The sequence below is a fragment of the Marmota marmota genome, unplaced genomic scaffold, assembly GCF_001458135.2.
Source record: "Marmota marmota marmota unplaced genomic scaffold, marMar, whole genome shotgun sequence".
NCBI classification, from domain to species: Eukaryota; Metazoa; Chordata; class Mammalia; order Rodentia; family Sciuridae; genus Marmota; species Marmota marmota.
Genome location: NW_026000078.1, coordinates 38,996 through 58,313, shown reverse-complemented (window position 1 = coordinate 58,313; position 19,318 = coordinate 38,996). Strand labels below are relative to the sequence as shown.

At 36.7% G+C, this 19,318-nt stretch overlaps 1 protein-coding gene across 1 annotated transcript in view; it reads left to right on the top strand.

Moving 5' to 3' along the window:
- LOC107156524 (rho GTPase-activating protein 29-like) overlaps positions 1-19,318 on the top strand; it is an 83,417-nt gene that overhangs the window by 39,441 nt on the left and 24,658 nt on the right. The window contains 8 exon segments of the mRNA XM_048814604.1: positions 54-111; positions 10,183-10,231; positions 10,513-10,648; positions 12,115-12,181; positions 12,592-12,702; positions 12,806-12,886; positions 13,104-13,292; positions 14,043-14,180. Coding sequence (XP_048670561.1) covers positions 54-111; positions 10,183-10,231; positions 10,513-10,648; positions 12,115-12,181; positions 12,592-12,702; positions 12,806-12,886; positions 13,104-13,292; positions 14,043-14,180 — 829 coding nt within the window.

Below are 19,318 nucleotides of genomic sequence, written 5' to 3'. Positions count from 1 at the left end.
TGACAAAGAAGCATAATGGTATGCTTTTTTTTTTTTTTAACCTCCCTGGATAGCTTTGCAAACTTCCTTATGGGACATGTACACAGACTGCCTGTTTCTCTGGAAAATAAGGTAGGCTAAGTTTATGTGAAAGTGAAACCTTTAATGTTTTTAACTAAGTAATTTATTTCCTAATCTTAATCTCAGAATTACTTTCATAGCGAAGTTTATAAATTACCACATTATGGCATGAAAACCAGACCAATTCATTTAAAATATGATAATATGATGAGTTTCTGAAGCAGTAATTTGATAATACTTTTTAAGTGGACTGAACTATTAAAAAAGTATGCCTGATATTTTATAACATAAAATGAATCCATATGGTATAGATCTGAAATATTAGAAGGGATTTTTAACCTTTTTTCCCTACTGACTTTGCCATAGACCTTGAGACTGGTGAAACTTGAAAAAAAAAAAAAAAGAAAAATGGAAAAAGTAAGGAGGGTGGTAATATCACATACTATACAATTTTTTTGTTTGTTTGTTTCTTTTGGCTAGGAAACACTTGTTAACCCTGTATATCTTAATTCTCCCTACCAGCATCCCTAGGTTTAGGGTTATGATTTCTAATTGGAAGAAAAATTTCTTTGGAATAATAAAGTGTCTGGAATGTATGGAGAATGTTGCCTTAAAGATTTATAATAGTAGGAATATTTTAAGTTTACTGATTTTTTTTCACTTAATCATATTTAAACATACTCCCTCAGAGACATGTGTTGATAATTCCTGTTAAGATGATCAGATCCATTAGTGAGACCCTGTCTCAAAATTTAAAAAAGGACTGGAGATGTGGCTCAGTGGTTAAGCACCTTTGGGTTTAACCCCTGTTACCAAAAAAAAAAAAAAAAAAAAAAAATTTTTGATCAGATCCAAAAAGGATTTCAACAAATGTACCAGGTACTTGTATTATATCAGAATAATATAAAAACTTAAGCTAGTGTAATGGCACATGCCTGTAATCCCAGCAATTCAGGAGGCTGAGGCAGGAGGAGCACAAGTTCAAAGCCAGCCTCAGTAATTTAGCAAGAATATGTATCAAAATAAAATAAAAAATAAAAAGGGCTGCTGGGTGCAGTGGCACATGCCTGTAATCCCAGTGGCTTGTGAGGCAGGAGGATTGTGAGTTCAAGCGAGCCTCAGCAACTTAGCAAGGCCCTAAGCAACTCAGTGAGACCCTTATATAAATAAAATACAAAAAAGGGCTGGGGTTCAGTGGTTAAGTGCCCCCCCTGAGTTTAACCCTCAGTACCAAAAAATAAAATTAAATAAAAAACTAAAAGAGCTGGGGATCTGTCTCAGTGGTTGAGTACCACAGGTTCAATCGCTGGTACCTCCAACACCCCCAAAAGAAAACCTTAAGATCTTTCTTAAAATGAGACAAAATATGAACATGACTACTTAAGGTATTTGGAACATGCATTATAATATTGCAAAAAAATTAGGACTATTTCTACAATCACTCATTGATAAACAGAGAATAAGGAAGAGTCTTAAAATTGTTAAATATTTTACTGTTTTTCAGTTTTTTTCCTCAATTTTGCCTTTTAAAATTATAACTGATTCTTCAGAAAGTAATAAAACATTTTATATGTGTAGCAGAGCTGTGCCCAATTTAAATTTTAGATATGAATCGTATTTCCTATTCCTGCTTCTTTAGACACATACTATACTGACCTTTAATAGAAAAATACTTTTCCCCTTTTTAAAAAATGTTATTCCTTTTTAAATTTTTAATTTTCCCTAGAGATTAAGATTAAAAAACTCACGATATAATCCTAATAATAACATTACTTTTTTTGATGAAGATTTTTAAAAAATAAAAAATAATAGCTGCAATTCATTTTAATAGTGCTTACTATGTTCTCTCTACTGTGCTAATAACATTACATCATCTTAATTCTTAAAACAGCCTTATGAATATAGTGTTCTTATCCTCTTTTTACAGAAGGGCAAACTAACCTTAGGTGAGTTTAAATGTGTAACCCTATGTCATAGAGTGAATAACAGAGCTGGACTTTAGACCTAGGTCTTTTTGATCCCTTTTGCATTGAATCCCTATATGCCTTGTATTGCCCAACCAAGTAGATCAAATGTGTTTAAGATTAAACAATTTTGATAGATGTTGCTTTCTAGTCCTGCTAATGGTAGCCACTAGTCACATCTTCTTAGTCTATTAGATACTTTTAAAATGTTCAAGTAAGTAGCTGCAATGGTATATGGTATAACTATATGGTAGTTAATAGCTACCATATAGGATATTACATATATAAAACATTTGCATCTTTACAGAAAGTTCTGTGCTAAACTACCTAATAAACTTTCAAGAATATGCTTATCATATAATAAAATGGTAAAAGATGGCTGGATAGATCTATATCTTCTATTTAGATAGCAATCTATTTAGATCACTTCTTCTGTATCTTCTGTTTAAATAGATAGCAATATATTTATTTATTTATTTTATTTTTTTTTTAATTTTTTATTGTGGGTTGTTCAAAACATTACATATTTCTTGACATAACATATTCGACACTTTGATTCAAGTGGGTTATGAACTCCCACCTTCACCCCATACACAGATTGCAGAATCACATCAGTTACACATCCATTGATTTACAAATTGCCGTCCTAGTGTCTGTTGTGCTCCGCTGCCTTTCCCATCCTCCACCCTCCCCCCTCCCCACCTCTCCCCTCCCCTCCCCTCCTCTCTCTCTACCCCCTCCACTGTATAACCCTGAGGGTCTCCTTCCATTACCATGCAATTTCCCTTCTCTCTCCCTTTCCCTCCCACCTCTCATCCCTGTTAAATGTTAATCTTCTTCTCCTGCTCTTCGTCCCTACTCTGTTCTTAGTTACTCTCCTTATATCAAAGAAGACATTTGGCATTTGTTTTTTAGGGATTGGCTAGCTTCACTTAGCATAATCTGCTCTAATGCCATCCATTTCCCTGTAAATTCTATGATTTTGTCATTTTTTAATGCAGAGTAATACTCCATTGTGTATAAATGCCACATTTTTTTTATCCATTCGTCTATTGAAGGGCATCTAGGTTGGTTCCACAGTCTTGCTATTGTGAATTGTGCTGCTATGAACATCGATGTAGCAGTGTCCCTGTAGCATGCTCTTTTTAGGTCTTTAGGGAATAGACCAAGAAGGGGAATAGCTGGGTCAAATGGTGGCTCCATTCCCAGCTTTCCAAGAAATCTCCATACTGCTTTCCAAATTGGCTGCACCAATTTGCAGTCCCACCAGCAATGTACAAGTGTACCCTTTTCCCCACATCCTCGCCAGCACTTGTTGTTGTTTGACTTCATAATGGCTGCCAATCTTACTGGAGTGAGATGGTATCTTAGGGTGGTTTTGATTTGCATTTCTCTGACAGCTAGAGATGGTGAGCATTTTTTCATGTACTTGTTGATTGACTGTATGTCCTCCTCTGAGAAGTGTCTGTTCAGGTCCTTGGCCCATTTGTTGATTGGGTTGTTTGTTCTCTTATTGTCTAATTTTTTGAGTTCTTTGTATACTCTGGATATTAGGGCTCTATCTGAAGTGTGAGGAGTAAAGATTTGTTCCCAGGGTGTAGGCTCCCTATTTACCTCTCTTATTGTTTCTTTTGCTGAGAAAAAACTTTTTAGTTTGAGTAAGTCCCATTTGTTGATTCTAGTTATTAACTTTTGTGCTATGGGTGTCCTATTGAGGAATTTGGAGCCCGACCCCACAGTATGTAGATCGTAGCCAACTTTTTCTTCTATCAGACGGCGTGTCTCTGATTTGATATCAAGCTCCTTGATCCATTTTGAATTAACTTTTGTGCATGGCGAGAGAAAGGGATTCAGTTTCATTTTGTTGCATATGGATTTCCAGTTTTCCCAGCACCATTTGTTGAAGATGCTATCCTTCCTCCATTGCATGCTTTTAGCCCCTTTATCAAATATAAGATAGTTGTAGTTTTGTGGATTGGTTTCTGTGTCCTCTATTCTGTACCATTGGTCCACCCGCCTGTTTTGGTACCAGTACCATGCTGTTTTTGTTACTATTGCTCTGTAGTATAGTTTGAAGTCTGGTATCGCTATACCGCCTGATTCACACTTCCTGCTTAGCATTGTTTTTGCTATTCTGGGTCTTTTATTTTTCCATATGAATTTCATGATTGCTTTCTCTATTTCTACAAGAAATGCCGTTGGGATTTTGATTGGCATTGCATTAAACCTATAGAGAACTTTTGGTAATATCGCCATTTTGATGATGTTAGTTCTGCCTATCCATGAACAGGGTATATTTTTCCATCTTCTAAGATCTTCTTCTATTTCTCTCTTTAGGGTTCTGTAGTTTTCATTGTATAAGTCTTTCACCTCTTTTGTTAGGTTGATTCCCAAGTATTTTATTTTTTTTGAAGATATTGTGAATGGAGTGGTTGTCCTCATTTCCATTTCAGAGGATTTGTCGCTGATATACAGGAATGCCTTTGATTTATGCGTGTTGATTTTATATCCTGCCACTTTGCTGAATTCATTTATTAGCTCTAATAGTTTCTTTGTAGAGCCTTTTGGGTCTGCTAGGTATAGAATCATATCATCTGCAAATAGTGATAATTTAAGTTCTTCTTTTCCTATTTTGATGCCTTTAATTTCTTTCGTCTGTCTAATTGCTCTGGCCAGTGTTTCGAGAACTATGTTGAACAGAAGTGGAGAGAGAGGGCATCCCTGTCTTGTTCCAGATTTTAGAGGGAATGCCTTCAGTTTTTCTCCATTCAGAATGATGCTAGCCTGAGGCTTAGCATAGATTGCTTTTACAATATTGAGGTATGTTCCTGTTATCCCTAGTTTTTCTAGAGTTTTGAACATAAAGGGATGCTGTACTTTGTCGAATGCTTTTTCCGCATCTATCGAGATGATCATATGGTTCTTATTTTTAAGTCTATTGATGTGGTGAATAACATTTATTGATTTCCGTATATTGAACCAGCCTTGCATCCCAGGGATGAATCCTACTTGATCATGGTGTACAATTTTTTTGATATGTTTTTGTATCCGATTCGCCAGAATTTTATTGAGGATTTTTGCATCTAGGTTCATTAGAGATATTGGTCTGTAGTTTTCTTTCTTTGAAGTGTCTTTGTCTGGTTTAGGTATCAGGGTGATGTTGGCCTCGTAGAATGAATTTGGAAGTTCTCCCTCTTTTTCTATTTCCTGAAGTAGCTTGAAAAGTATTGGTATTAGTTCCTCTTTAAAGGTTTTGTAAAACTCTGCTGTATACCCATCCGGTCCTGGGCTTTTCTTAGTTGGTAGTCTTTTGATGGTTTCTTCTATTTCCTCAATTGATATTGGTCTGTTTAGGTTGTCTATATCCTCCTGACTCAATCTGGGCAGATCATATGACTTAAGAAATTTATCTATGCCTTCACTATCTTCTAATTTATTGGAGTATAAGGATTCAAAATAGTTTTTGATTATCTTCTGTATTTCTGAAGTGTCTGTTGTGATATTGCCTTTTTCATCCCGTATGCTAGTAATTTGAGTTCTCTCTCTTCTTCTCTTCGCTAGCATCGCTAAGGGTCTGTCGATTTTGTTTATTTTTTCAAAGAACCAACTTTTAGTTTTGTCAATTTTTTCAATTGTTTCTTTTGTTTCGATTTCATTAATTTCAGCTCTGATTTTAATTATTTCTTGCCTTCTACTTCTTTTGCTGTTGTTTTGCTCTTCTTTTTCAAGGATTTTGAGATGAAGTATGAGATCATTTATTTGTTGGTTTTTTCTTTTTTTAAGGAATGAACTCCAAGCAATGAATTTTCCTCTTAGAACTGCTTTCAATGTGTCCCATAGATTCCGATATGTTGTGTCTGTGTTTTCATTTATCTCTAAGAATTTTTTAATTTCCTCCTTGATGTCTTCTATAACCCATTGATCATTCAGTAACCTATTGTTCATTCTCCAAGTGATGTATGCTTTTTCCTTCCTTCTTTTATCGTTGATTTTCAGTTTCATTCCATTATGATCAGATAAGATGCATGGTATTATCTCTACTCCTTTATATTGTCTAAGAGTTGCCCTGTGACATAATATATGATCTATTTTTGAGAAGGATCCATGTGCTGCTGAGAAAAAAGTGTAACTGCTTGATGTTGGGTGGTATACTCTATATATGTCAATTAGGTCTAGGTTATTAATAGTGTTATTGAGTTCTATAGTTTCCTTATTCAACTTTTGTTTGGAAGATCTGTCCAGTGGCGAGAGAGGTGTGTTGAAGTCTCCCATGATTATGGTATGGTGGTCTATTAGACTCTTGAACTTGAGAAGAGTTTGTTTGACGAACATAGCTGCACCATTGTTTGGGGCATAAATATTTATGATTGTTATGTCTTGTTGGTGTATGGTTCCCTTAAGCAGTATGTAGTGTCCCTCTTTATCCCTTTTGATTAACTTTGGCTTGAAATCTATTTTATTTGATATGAGTATGGACACTCCTGCTTGTTTCCGAAGTCCATATGAGTGATATGATTTTTCCCAACCTTTCACCTTCAGCCTATGTATGTCTTTTCCTATCAAATGCGTCTCCTGTAGGCAGCATATTGTTGGGTCTTGTTTTGTGATCCATTCTACTAGCCTGTGTCTCTTAATTGGTGAGTTTAAGCCATTAACATTTAGGGTTATTATTGAGATATGGGTTGTTCTTCCAGCCATATTTGTTTATTTCTGTTACTAAACATGGTTTGTTTTCCTCTTTGATTATTTCCCCCCCCTTTACTGTCCTACCTCCCACTGTTGGTTTTCATTGTTATTTTCCATTTCCTCTTCCTGTAATGCTTTGGCGAGGATGTTTTGAAGAGATGGTTTTCTAGCTGCGAATTCTTTAAACTTTTGTTTATCGTGGAAGGTTTTAATTTCATCTTCCATCCTGAAGCTTAATTTCGCTGGATACACAATTCTTGGTTGGAACCCATTTTCTTTCAGTGTTTGAAATATGTTATTCCAGGATCTTCTAGCTTTCAGAGTCTGTGTTGAAAGATCAGCTGTTATCCTGATTGGCTTACCCCTAAATGTAATCTGCTTCCTTTCTCTTGTAGCTTTTAAAATTCTCTCCTTATTCTGTATGTTGGGCATCTTCATTATAATGTGTCTAGGTGTGGATCTCTTATGATTTTGCACATTCGGCGTCCTGTAGGCTTCTAGGATTTGGGATTCTGTCTCATTCTTCAAGTCTGGGAAGTTTTCTCGTATTATTTCATTGAATAGACTGCTCATTCCTTTGGTTTGGAGCTCTGTACCTTCCTGTATCCCAATGACTCTTAAGTTTGGTCTCTTAATGTTATCCCATATTTCTTGGATGTTCTGCTCATGGTTTCTTAACAGTCTTGCTGAGCTGTCTATGTTCTTTTCCAGTTGAAATACTTTGTCTTCATTGTCTGATGTTCTATCTTCTAAGTGTTCTACTCTGCTGGTAGTATTCTCAATTGAGTTTTTAAGTTGGTTTATTGCTTCCTGCATTTCTAGGATTTCTGTTTGTTTGTTTTTTATAACCTCTATCTCCCTGTATAGTTGATCCTTTGCTTCCTGGATTTGTTTGTGTAATTCCTTGTCGAAGTGATCTTTCATTGTCTGATTTTGCTGTCTAATTTCTTCCTTGATACTCCAGATCATCTGAAGCATGTATATCCTGAATTCTTTATCTGACATTCCATCTGCTGCAGCTGTTACCTCTTCTAGAGTTGAGCTGACCTGCATTGCTTGTAGTCCTTTCTTTCCTTGTCTTTTCATACTGCTTGCGTTTCTTTCTTCTTGGTGAAACTGTTGTGTTTTTGAAATTTTCCCCCCCCTATATATTTATATTGCTCTTGTATAGTTGAAAAGTCTCCCTTGCAGGTGCGGGCGGGGGCTCTGCTCTGCCCCTCCTCCACTTGGTGTGAGGTGTCTACCTCCCCCGCGGACCCCTGGGCCTGATCCGCCGTTCTGTCGCAAGTCTGCCTACCTTGCAGGTGGGGGCGAAGGCTCTGCCCTGCCCCTCCTACCACGCCCGGGGACCGCTAGGCCTGATCTGCAGGTTGGTCGCAGGTCTGCCCACCTTGCGGGCACAGGTGTCAGTTCCGCTCTGCCCCCACTCCAATTGGGGTCACTTGACCACCACACAGGCGGGCCGCTGGGCCTGATCTGGGCGTGGGCGAAGGCTCTGCTCTTCCCCGCCCCTACTCCAGTTGGGGTGAAGTGTGTACCACGCTGGCAGGCCGCTGGGCCTGATCCGCAGGTCTGTCGCCGGTCTGCTTACCTTGCCGGCGCGTGCGGTGGCTCTGCCCTGCCCCTCCTACCACGCCTGCAGACCACTGGGCCTGATCTGCAGGTTGGTCGCAGGTCTGCCTACCTTGCGGGCGTGGGCGGCGGCCCCGATCCTTCCCTCTGGCTCGACGACAAAGCGAGAGAGACTCGGGTATCTGTGACTCACCCTCCCTACCAGGGGACCAACTGTTTCCGTTGCCGCTGGCACCGATGAAGTTTTCTCCTCGGCCGCTCTCCGATGACATCAGATCTCTGCCATGCTGGCATCCCCTGTTCAATGGCTGAATCCCATTTTCTTCTCTTCCAATAGGCGGAGCTGTGTCCTCTGAGCCGAGCTTCTGCCCTCTATGTGCTGACAGAAATCCCTGTACGGTGGCTCCTGGGAGTCTCTCAATCCTGTTAGTCCAGAGCCCTTTCACTTATCTGGCCCCTCCCCCTGTTCCTCCTCCCAGCCAGCCAGCCAGGTCCTGTTCACCAGAGGTGGTTCCCCAAGGATCTGATTACACTTGCAGCCCCACCACGTGTCCTATATCCCGAACGATGAACACCCTCTCTGTCATTCATCTAAGCCCCAGTGCTGTGGTGGGGTGATCTGGGAACCAACAGTTTAATTTTTCCGGACCCCTTTGGTGGGCACGCCCCTAGAAACTAGCGGCTAAGATCTTGGGTGTCGCCGCTGGTGTTAAGGGGAGGTGGGGATCTGGAATCCCCTCTGCTTCCCTACAGACACGCCCCCGGTGGTTTCCTGGCTGCTTGTATCTGGAGGGGGTGGGAGTCACACACCTGCTAATGTGGATTCCGCTGGGAAGGAATTCTGTCGGCGGAACTCTGGTGATGTCACCACTCTGCTATGGCGGGCCCCAGGCTCCTTGCCAGAGTGTCCGAAGGGAGGGGTGGGACTGGTCTGTTTCTGGTTGGTTTCAGCTCCCGTTTTGCTATTTCATGAAGGCTTGGCGAGAGACCTCTTCCTAGAGTCCCTGCACCACTCCTGCTGCGCTGCGCCTCGGAGGCTATCCGCCCTGACGCGGGGGCCGGTGCAGGCAGCCGACAGTCGCCGAGTCGCGCGGGCAGCGGCTGGCGGGTCTGGACCTCTGCGCTGCGTGGCGGAGATTCACTCGTCTAGCGCAGACTGTCCCTCCAAAAATCCTACCGATTCCCGGCCGATCTCTCTTTAGTGGAATTTTGCTAGGAGTTTCTCAGCAGGTCGTATCTAAGCGTATCCATGCGTCTCTCTGACCCCGTTGTTGAGGAGGTACTGAAAGCGCTGCCTCCAGGCAGCCGACAGTCGCCGAGTCGCACGGGCAGCGGCTGGCAGGTCTGGACCTCTGCGCTGCTTGGCGGAGATTCACTCGTCTAGCGCAGACTGTCCCTCCAAAAATCCTACCGATTCCCGGCCGATCTCTCTTTAGTGGAATTTTGCTAGGAGTTTCTCAGCAGGTCGTATCTAAGCGTATCCATGCGTCTCTCTGACTCCGTTGTTGAGGAGGTACTGAAAGCGCTGCCTCCCCTCTCGCCGCCATGTTCTCTCTCCGATAGCAATATATTTAGATGACTTCTTTGACTTCCTAATATTTGGGGGATATGCAAAATTTAAAGTTTTGCATAGATTCATTTATATTAACTAATGCTGTTAGTAAATAATGAGATTGTTTATTCTTGGATCTTAAAAACTGCTGGGCAAAAAATCCATATAATTCTTAGAAAATGTTCTGGTATTTAAACAAACTTCTCAGGCTCTTTAAAAGGTTTTAAATACTTGAAATTCTTTAGTAGGAATTAATTCAAAGTAATGAATTAGGATAAAAATTTTCTGAAGTAGAGATTTGTTGTCTTTTGCACTAATCTTAAATTTGTTTTCTTCCATGTTGCAAAGTCTTTTGAAAACATATCTGTGGACTCAGTCAAGCCATCCAATGAACAAGGTAATACTCAATGTACTTATAATTTTTGTCAAAAAATTTTGCAGTTTCTTTCAATGAGTGTTTTGGATTACTTAATATCTTCTTGATTAATGTAACCTAGTGTACCTAGGGTACTCATTTTTAGTGCAAAATGACATATAAAGATAAAAATATATTGTAATTTGAGGCCATTTTATGTTTACGTTGTGTCCTGTAGTTACACATTTGTCTGAATGCTGCTTTCTTTAAAATTATTATAGACCATGTTTAACAAATACTTACTCTGATATTTTTATTTTCAGGAAATTTTTCTCCTATAGAATTAGACAACGTGCTATTAAAAGACACTGACTGTATTGAATTGGCTTTCTCATATGCTAAAACATGGTCAAAATATACAAAAAACATAGTTTCATGGATTGAACAAAAGCTTGAACTTGGGTGAGTTTTCTTTTGGAGCATCTGATTAACTTTGGAGTGTAAGAACTAAATTGTTTATGATCATTTTCTATAGACTGTAAGTATTATGATTACAGATTAGTTGTTTCATTGTAATAAATAAAATCATTGTTCATTTTCTCTTCCTGAGACTTTTCTTACACTAGATATACTTGTTCAATATTTACTATGGGTTGACCACTAGATCTAGAAGTCATATTCTAGTGGATGAAAAGAAATACAGACAGATAATATGGTAAAAGGAGATAAAAGCAATAAGAGATGTTTAAGCAGAAGGCAGTGAAAGCTTAAAAGAAACATTTCCCCGTCCCCCCATGCTGGGGATTGAGCCCAGCACATCAGGTACGCTAGGTAAGCACACTATACTCTACCACAACTGAGCTACATTCCCAGCTCAAAGAAACACCTTAAAAGCTAATATTGGCCTAGAGTTTTACAGCTGAAAAAATGTTTTCATAGGAATTATCTCATTTAGTCCTACAAAACTGTGGGAAGTAGGCAAAACAAGAATTCTTAGCCCCATTTACAGATAAGATAAACAAGTGATTTTCCTAAGATCATATAGCAGATTCAGTCATATAGCATAACTGGAAGAAAATAGAATTTAGCAAAGCCTTTCCACTATATAATTTGTTTTTAATAGGGAATGCTAATTAGAATCTCTCCAATAACTTTAAAAAGGGATAGTACAAAGGCCTAGGTTCCATTTCTCAGAGAACTGAAGTCCAGTCCAGTATATTTTGAAAAACTTTCCCAGTTGATTCTGATGAACACTTAAAATTAAGAATGAGGGGCTGAGGTTATGGCTCAGTGGTAGAGCACTTGCCTAGTATGTGTGAGACACTGGGTACAATCCCTGGCACCACATAAAAAACATAAAAACAAATAAAATAAAGATACTGTGTCCATCAAAACTTTAAAAAAAAAAGTTAAGAATGGCTGCATTTTATCAAGATGCACTCATTAGTATATGTCATCATTTTTTCTCTTCTTATTTTTTGGGGGCACCAGGGATTGAACCTAGAGATACTCAACTACTGAGCCTCATTCCCAGCCCCTTTTTATTTATTTATTTATTATTTAAAAAATATTTTAGTTGTACATAATAACTTTATTTCATTTATTTATTTTTCTATGTGGTGCTGAGTATTGAACCCAGTGGCACACACATGCTAGGCAAGTGCTCTACCACTGAGCCACAACCTTAGCTCCCCTTTTTAATACTTTGAGTCAGGATCTTGCTAAGTTGCTTAGGACTTTCCTAAATTGCTGAAGTTGGCTTTGAATTTGGAAATCCTCCTGCCTCAGCCTCCCGAGCTCCTGGGATTACAGGCATATACCATCATTCCCAGCTTGTAATCTTTTCAACTGGGGAATTACAAATAGAGTATGGAATGGAAAAAAATTAGTTAATTTTGCCTTCTGATACCTTTTTTAATCTTTCCAGAATTGGAATCCACCAGAAATATTATAAAGTTGGCAGAAGCAACTACAACTAACATTGGACTAGAGGTAAGTGTTCTGTGAATTTCTAGGGTTCTATTTACAAGTGACTAGTCAGATGACTCCAAAATAGTGCCTTGTAAAATCAGAAAATTTCAGTTACTAGAGGAAAGAACTTAATTGCTAGTCTTTTTATAGACAAATAAAATCCTTTTAAATTTATATGGCTGTGAATTATGAAAAAACTAGGAAATTCACAATTGTATACAAATATTGATTATCATGATGGCTGCTAATTTTCTAATTTATAATTAAAATTAACTTTCTTTATATTTTTCTTATAAATGTATTCATGAATAGTCATTTTTCTGGGAGAAAAAAATCTCAACTTAAGTTTCTCTGTTTTAAGAATAATGTGTGCATTTGGAATTCTAGTGCCATTTCTATTGTATAATTTACTTCTTAATTTTAAATTCTAGGAGTTTATGCCACTACAGTCTGTGTTTACCAGTGTTCTTCTTAATGATGTAAAGAATAGTCTCATTTTAGAACAAAGAATTGCAGCTCTCCAAGCCAATGAATTTGTACAGGTAAAATTAATTTATTTATATAATGCATGATTTTTTAAAAAGTAGCATATCTTTAGACAACAACCTTTTTCTTTGTCTTTTTAAAAAAAAATATCCTTGACAGCCTCTACTGGGGAGGAAAAATAAAATAGAAAAGCAAAGGAAAGAAATAAAAGAACTTTGGAAACAGGAACAAAATAAAATGGTTAGTATTTTACTGGAGTTTCATGTACCTATTTGTGAGCATCTAAAAAATCATCTATATTATATAACCATCTATATTATATAATCATCTATATTATATAATATAACTTACTCTAGTTTTCTAAAGTACTGCTTAGCTATCTTCCTGAATTGCTAAAGAAACTTGTATAGTAGGGTTTCTTTCAAATTCTATGTTTAATATACTCTTTTCTGCATAGCTCAAAACAGAAACTGCTCTCAAAAAGGCAAAATTGTTATGCATGCAACGTCAAGATGAATATGAAAAAGCAAAATATTCTGTGTTTTGTACAGAGAAGGAGCATCAGTGCTCATGTGGTGGATTAGCAAAAAATCCCAACAAGCAACTAGAAAAAAATCGCAGGTTGGAAGCAGAAGCACTTCAAAAAGTAATATTTTTTTTTTGTTATTTGAAAGCTCAATTAGCAATAATATGCAAAGGGTTTGAGTTTAAACTTGTAATATGTGTTGGGATTATCTAGGAGGCTTATTCAAGCAGCCTGCTTGGCCCACCTTAAAGTTGAGGATTGAGTAGGTCAAGGGTGAGACCCAAATAACCTATTTCTAACAAGTTCCCCGGTGATGCTGGTGGAGATCCACACTTTGAGAATGACTATTCTAAGAGACTTAAGAATTTGGGGTTTTATTTGTAAAAAAGTATTTTAAAGCAGTAGTTTAATATATTTTACTTGATTTTTCAAAAAGTTCCCCTTTTAGGCAAGTGTGTATATTGTATGTGTTCTAATTCCAGCACCCACTAGCAAGTATAAACTAAAATTTTGTTTTATTTATGAAATATAGTTTGATAAACAAATTATGTGAGATAAACAGTAAATAAATTTAGAAAACACTATTTTAAATAGAAGTGATCACTTTATAGACAGACAATATACTAATTGTAAATTATGCTTAAATATTCATTAAAGCCAAGTACACTTGAGTCACTCACCAGAATGATTATTATTTGTTATATTTAGAAGTATTCCATTTAAAATATTGATAGACTGTTTCAAAATTTTCATGAATAAAAGGCTTCTCAGTTATTTAAATTCAACTTTTCTACAATAAGTATATATTTTAAAATATAAATTTTGGTGATCAGTGTTATTTTTTGCTTTTTTTCTCTGATATTCCTGAAGGTAAAAGCAGCAAATGAACTCTACAACGTTTGTGTAACAAATGTTGAAAAAAGACAAAATGATCTAGAAAACACCAAAAGAGAAATTTTAACATAACTCAGGACACTTGTTTTCCAGTGTGATCTTATCCTTAAAGCTGTAAGTGATTTCTTCAGTATTTTTGAAGGCAAGAGGGGAGAAAAAAGTCTTCTTATCTGCAGAAGGGAGAGGGATGCCTGATAAAATTGATTCTTATGATTTGAGAATAGAACATATTTGAAGATTGGCTTTCAATTTTCATTAGTGACATAGTTTGATTTATTTTTGATCTGTCTCCCTTCCATGTCCCCTAGATTCATGATTCGCTTGGTTAAAACTGAACTGTGAGAGTTTGAAATTGCCTCTAAATCATTGTCTTTTTGCCTTGGTTGATAAATTTGATTTTACCTTGCAACTTCTGTCAGCTGAGTGACAGAAGAGAGATCTATTCTTCAAAATTTGAGTAAACTAAATATTAAAATTGAACCCAGTGACATATTTGAAGACAAAGCATTCAGGCTGCATTTGTTTTCATTACCTCTTTAAAATGTTTTTTTTTTTTGTAAAATATTTACATATCCAAAACTTTCTTGGTGTACAGTTTATAAGTTTTAACATACATATAAATTTGTGTGATCATCACCATGGTCAAGATTTGAAACAATTTCATCACTTCAAAGATATTATTTTGCTGGGCACTGTATTGTGTAACTGTAATCCCAGTGACTCAAGAGGCTGAGGCAGAAGGATAGCAAGTTCAAGGCCAACCTGGGCAACTTATCGAGGTCCTAAGCAACTTAATGAGACCCTGTCTCAAAATAAAAAGGCTGGTGATGTAGCTCAGTGGTAAAGTGCTCCTGGTTTCAATCCCCAGTTTAAAAAAATACACACACACACACACACATACACACACATACATACACATATACATATGGCACACACCTGCCATACCAGCAACTCAGAAGGCCAAGCCAGGAGGATCTCCAAGCTCAAGGCTAGCCTGGGCAACTTAATGAGAACCTATCTCAAAATAAATGGGCTTAGAAAGTATATAGCTCAGTGGTAGAATCTGTGCCTATCATGTTCAAGAAAGATCCTGGTGGGTTCAATCCCCAGTGCCACAAAAATAAAAAAGTTATTTCATGCTATACCTTTGTAGTCAAACTCTCCACCTTGCCCTAACTTCTGGCAAGTACTGTTGTGTTCTCCATCTCATTACTTTCATGTCTTTCAGAATGTCATATAAATGTAATCATATAGTAGGTAACCTTTGGAAATAGGCTTTTACATGGCCTGATGCCTTTGAGATTCATTAATGTTATTCATGTATCAATAGTCCATTTATTTGTATTGCTGAGTGGTAGTCCATTATATGACTATACCATAGTGTTTATCCATTTACCAGTTGGACATTTATGTTGTTTCTAGTTTGGGGTAATTATGAATAGAGCTACAAGAATATTTATTTACAGGCTTTTGATGACTATGTTTTCTTTATTTTAAATAACCTAGGAGTGGGTTTATGGTTGATATGCTAAATGCATGTTTAATTTAATAAGAGCTGCCAAACTATTTTCCAGAATTGGCTGTAATCCAGTGGTACATGAGAATTTCAGTTATTCTGTGTCCTTGACATTTGTCAGTTCCTTTAAAAAAATTTTTAAGTGTTCTGATAGATGGGTAGTGTTATCTAATCGTGGCTTCAATTTGTTTCCAGAATGACTAGTGATATTATTTTTTTTGTGTGGTTCTGGGGATTGAACCCAGGGCTTTGTGCATGTGAGGCAAACACTCTACCAACTGAACTATATTATTCCTAGCCTGAAATTAAAAATTTTTAAAGGGCTTATTTGTAATCTGTATTTTGCCTATCTTTAGGTTTTTGTCGCGTTGTTTGTTTTCTTATTGTTGAGCTTGAATGCAGTTTCTCCCATTTACAGCTTCTCTTTATATTTTTAGTATTGTCTTTCAATGAGCAAAATGTTTTAATTTGTATGGAGTCTAGCTTATTATTTTCTTCTTTTATGGGTCATGTTTTTGATTTTATATCTAAGGATAAGGATACTTCCTTCATCTAACCCAAGGTCACAAAGTTTTCTCCTGAAAGTTTTATTATTTATTTATTTGAACTGTGGATTAAATCCAGGGGCTCTTTACCACTGAGCTACATTCCCAGTCTTTTTATTTTGAAACAGGGATCTCACTAAGTTACTGAGGCTAGCCTCGAACTTGCAAGGCTCCTCCTGTCTGAGCCTCCTGAGTTGCTGGGATTACAGACATACACCATGGTTCCTGACAAAGTTGTGTAATTTTTCATTTATATATATGATCCAATTGAGTTACTTTTTTCATTTTTTAAATTGGAGCTTTATAACTGTACATATGGTGGGATTTGTGGTTGCATATTCAGAGATGCATACAGTATAACAAAATAATTTGGCAATGTTGTTCCCTACTAATTACCTTTTCCCTTCTCTCTTCCCTTCCCCTGATCCCCTTTCTCCACTGATTTCCTTTCTATTTTCATAAGAGGTGTAGATTGAGGTTTGATTTTTAGCATATAGGTGTTATATTAAAATTATACCTGTAGAATTTCAACTTACGGAAGTGATTGAGTACCAACACAGAGAGGTCAATGCCATTGATATAAGAATTTATTGCTTACATTTTCTGAGAAGGCGATTTATCATAGCAGGTTTGGCAGGCAGATGCAGGAGTGAAAGGAAAGTTGAGTTAGAATCTTTATTGGGGTTTCCTCAGGAGAGGCAAAGTGGGTAAAGTAACAGTTTAGAATTGGCTAGTTTGAATAATTCCGGTGGGCTTTGGGACACAGGAATGGTCTCTAGTTTCTTGTTATCTGGCCTTGGGATGATACAGGGTCAGAGGAAATAGTTGGCTTGAGGTAAGAGTTAGATCGGGAGTTGATTGGGCTACAAATTTGGGACTTCTTGGTTTGTGTGAAGTATGTGATCCCAGCTGAGCCCCTGGCTATTTTAAGAGTTGTCTAGCCCAAGGAGGGCAGTTTCTCCCTGGCCAGTATTCTTTTCTTTTTTTGAGACATTAAAATATCATATAATACAGAAAATATAAAACATGGTTAATATAGATGTCTACTTGTTCTGATACCATTAGTTGAAAACACTGTGCCATTTTCTTTAAATTGCCTTTGTACCTGTTTAAAAAGATCACTCGACCGCATTTGTGTGTGTCTGTTTCTGAATTCTCTACTTTATTCAATTAATGTATTTGTTTATCCTTTTGCCCAAACCCCAATATCTTGATTCAGTTGCTTTATACCAAGTCTTTTTATTAATATTTATTTTTTAGTTTTTGGTGGACATAATATCTTTATTTTATATTTATGTGGTGCTGAGGATCGAACCCAGTGCCTCATGCATACTAGATGAGCACTCTACCACTGAGCCACAACCCTAGCCCCAAGTCTTCTTTTTTTATGTATATCTTTATTTTATTTATTTATTTATTTTTATGTGGTGCTGAGGATCAACCCCAGTGCCTCACGCATGAGGGGCAAGTGCTCAACCACTGAGCTACAACCCCAGCCCCATATATACCAAATCTTAAAACCAGGTAATTGGAGTCTTCCACTTTCCTTCTTTTTCAGAATTGGTTTTGTTTAAAATTCTTTACTTTCTATTAAAATGTTAGAATCAACTTGTGTTTATCTACAGAAAAACCTTGGTAACATTTTTATTGAAGTTGTTATTAATTCTTAGATGATATTATGGAGAATTGATTGTATATTTAGCATCCTTTTAAATCCATGAACACTATATATTTTTCCACTTATTTAGGCTATTGATTTTTTTAAATCAGCATTTTGTAGTTTTCAACATAAAAATCTTTTACAGATTTTGTTAAATTTAAATCCGTTTATGTGTTATTGTGAATGAATTGTGTACACATACACTTGCAAGTTCCAGCTTAATAACATTTGGAAATACAATTAATTTTTTTATATTGATCTTATTACTTGCAACCTTGATAAACTTGTTTTAGGAGTTGTGTAGATTCTTGGGGTTTTCTACATAGAAAATCACATTATCTGCAAATAAGAACAGTTTTATATTTTCCTTTCCAGTGTGTACTTCTTCTATTATTTTTCTTTTTTAAATATTTTTTATGTCTTTATTTTATTTATTTATTTTATGTGTGGTGCTGAGAATTGAACCCAGCACCCTGCATGTGCGAGGTGAGCACTCTAATGCTGAGCCAGAATCCAAGGCCTCATTTTTTTTTCTTATTGCACTAGATGGGGCTCCCTGTTGAATGGGGTCCCACTGTCAAATAAGAGAGGTAAGAGATGACATCCTTGTCTTATTCTCGATTAGGGGGGAAATATTAAGTCTTTCACCATTAAATATGATGATACCTGTAAGATACTTGAAGATATCCTTCAATCTGATTAAGAAATTTCTCTGTTTGCTAGTCTGCTGAGAGTTTTATCATTAATAAGTGTTTGAATTTATAAAATATTTTTCTATATCATTTGATATAATCATGTGGTCTATCTTCTTTCGCCCATTAATGTGGTAAATTAAATTGTTATTTGAGTGTTGATCTTACCTTGGGATTAGCTCCTCTTGTTTGTGATGTATTATTCCTCTTATATATAGCTGGATTCACTTACTAATATCTTATTATATTAAAAGATATTAAAATATATTGTTATATCTTTTTTCTTTTTAAAAATTTGTTCTAATTAATTATACATGACAGTAGAATGCACTTTGACACATTATATATAAGTGGAGTATAACTTCTCATTCTTATGGTTGTACATGATGTAGAATCACACTGGTTGTGTAGTCATATATGCACATAGGGTAATAATGTCCAATTCATTTTATGGTTCTTCCTACCCTCATACCTCCTCCCCTCCTTGCACTCCACTTTACCTAAAGTAACTCTCTTCTTCCCTAGCTCCCTCCCCTTATTGTGAATTAGCATCACATATCAGAGAAAATATTTGGTCTTTGGCTTTGTGGGATTGGCTTATTTCACTTAGCATGATATTCTCCAGTTCCATTCATTTACCAGGAAATACCATCATTTTATTCTTTAAGTCTGAGTAATAGTCCATTGTATATTATATACCACATTTTCTTTATCCATTCATCTGTTGAACCAACCTAGGTTGGTTCCATAGTTTAGCTACTGTGAGTTGAGCTGCTATAAACATGAATGTGGCTGCATCACTATAGTATGCTGATTTTAAGTCCTTTGAGTATAAACCG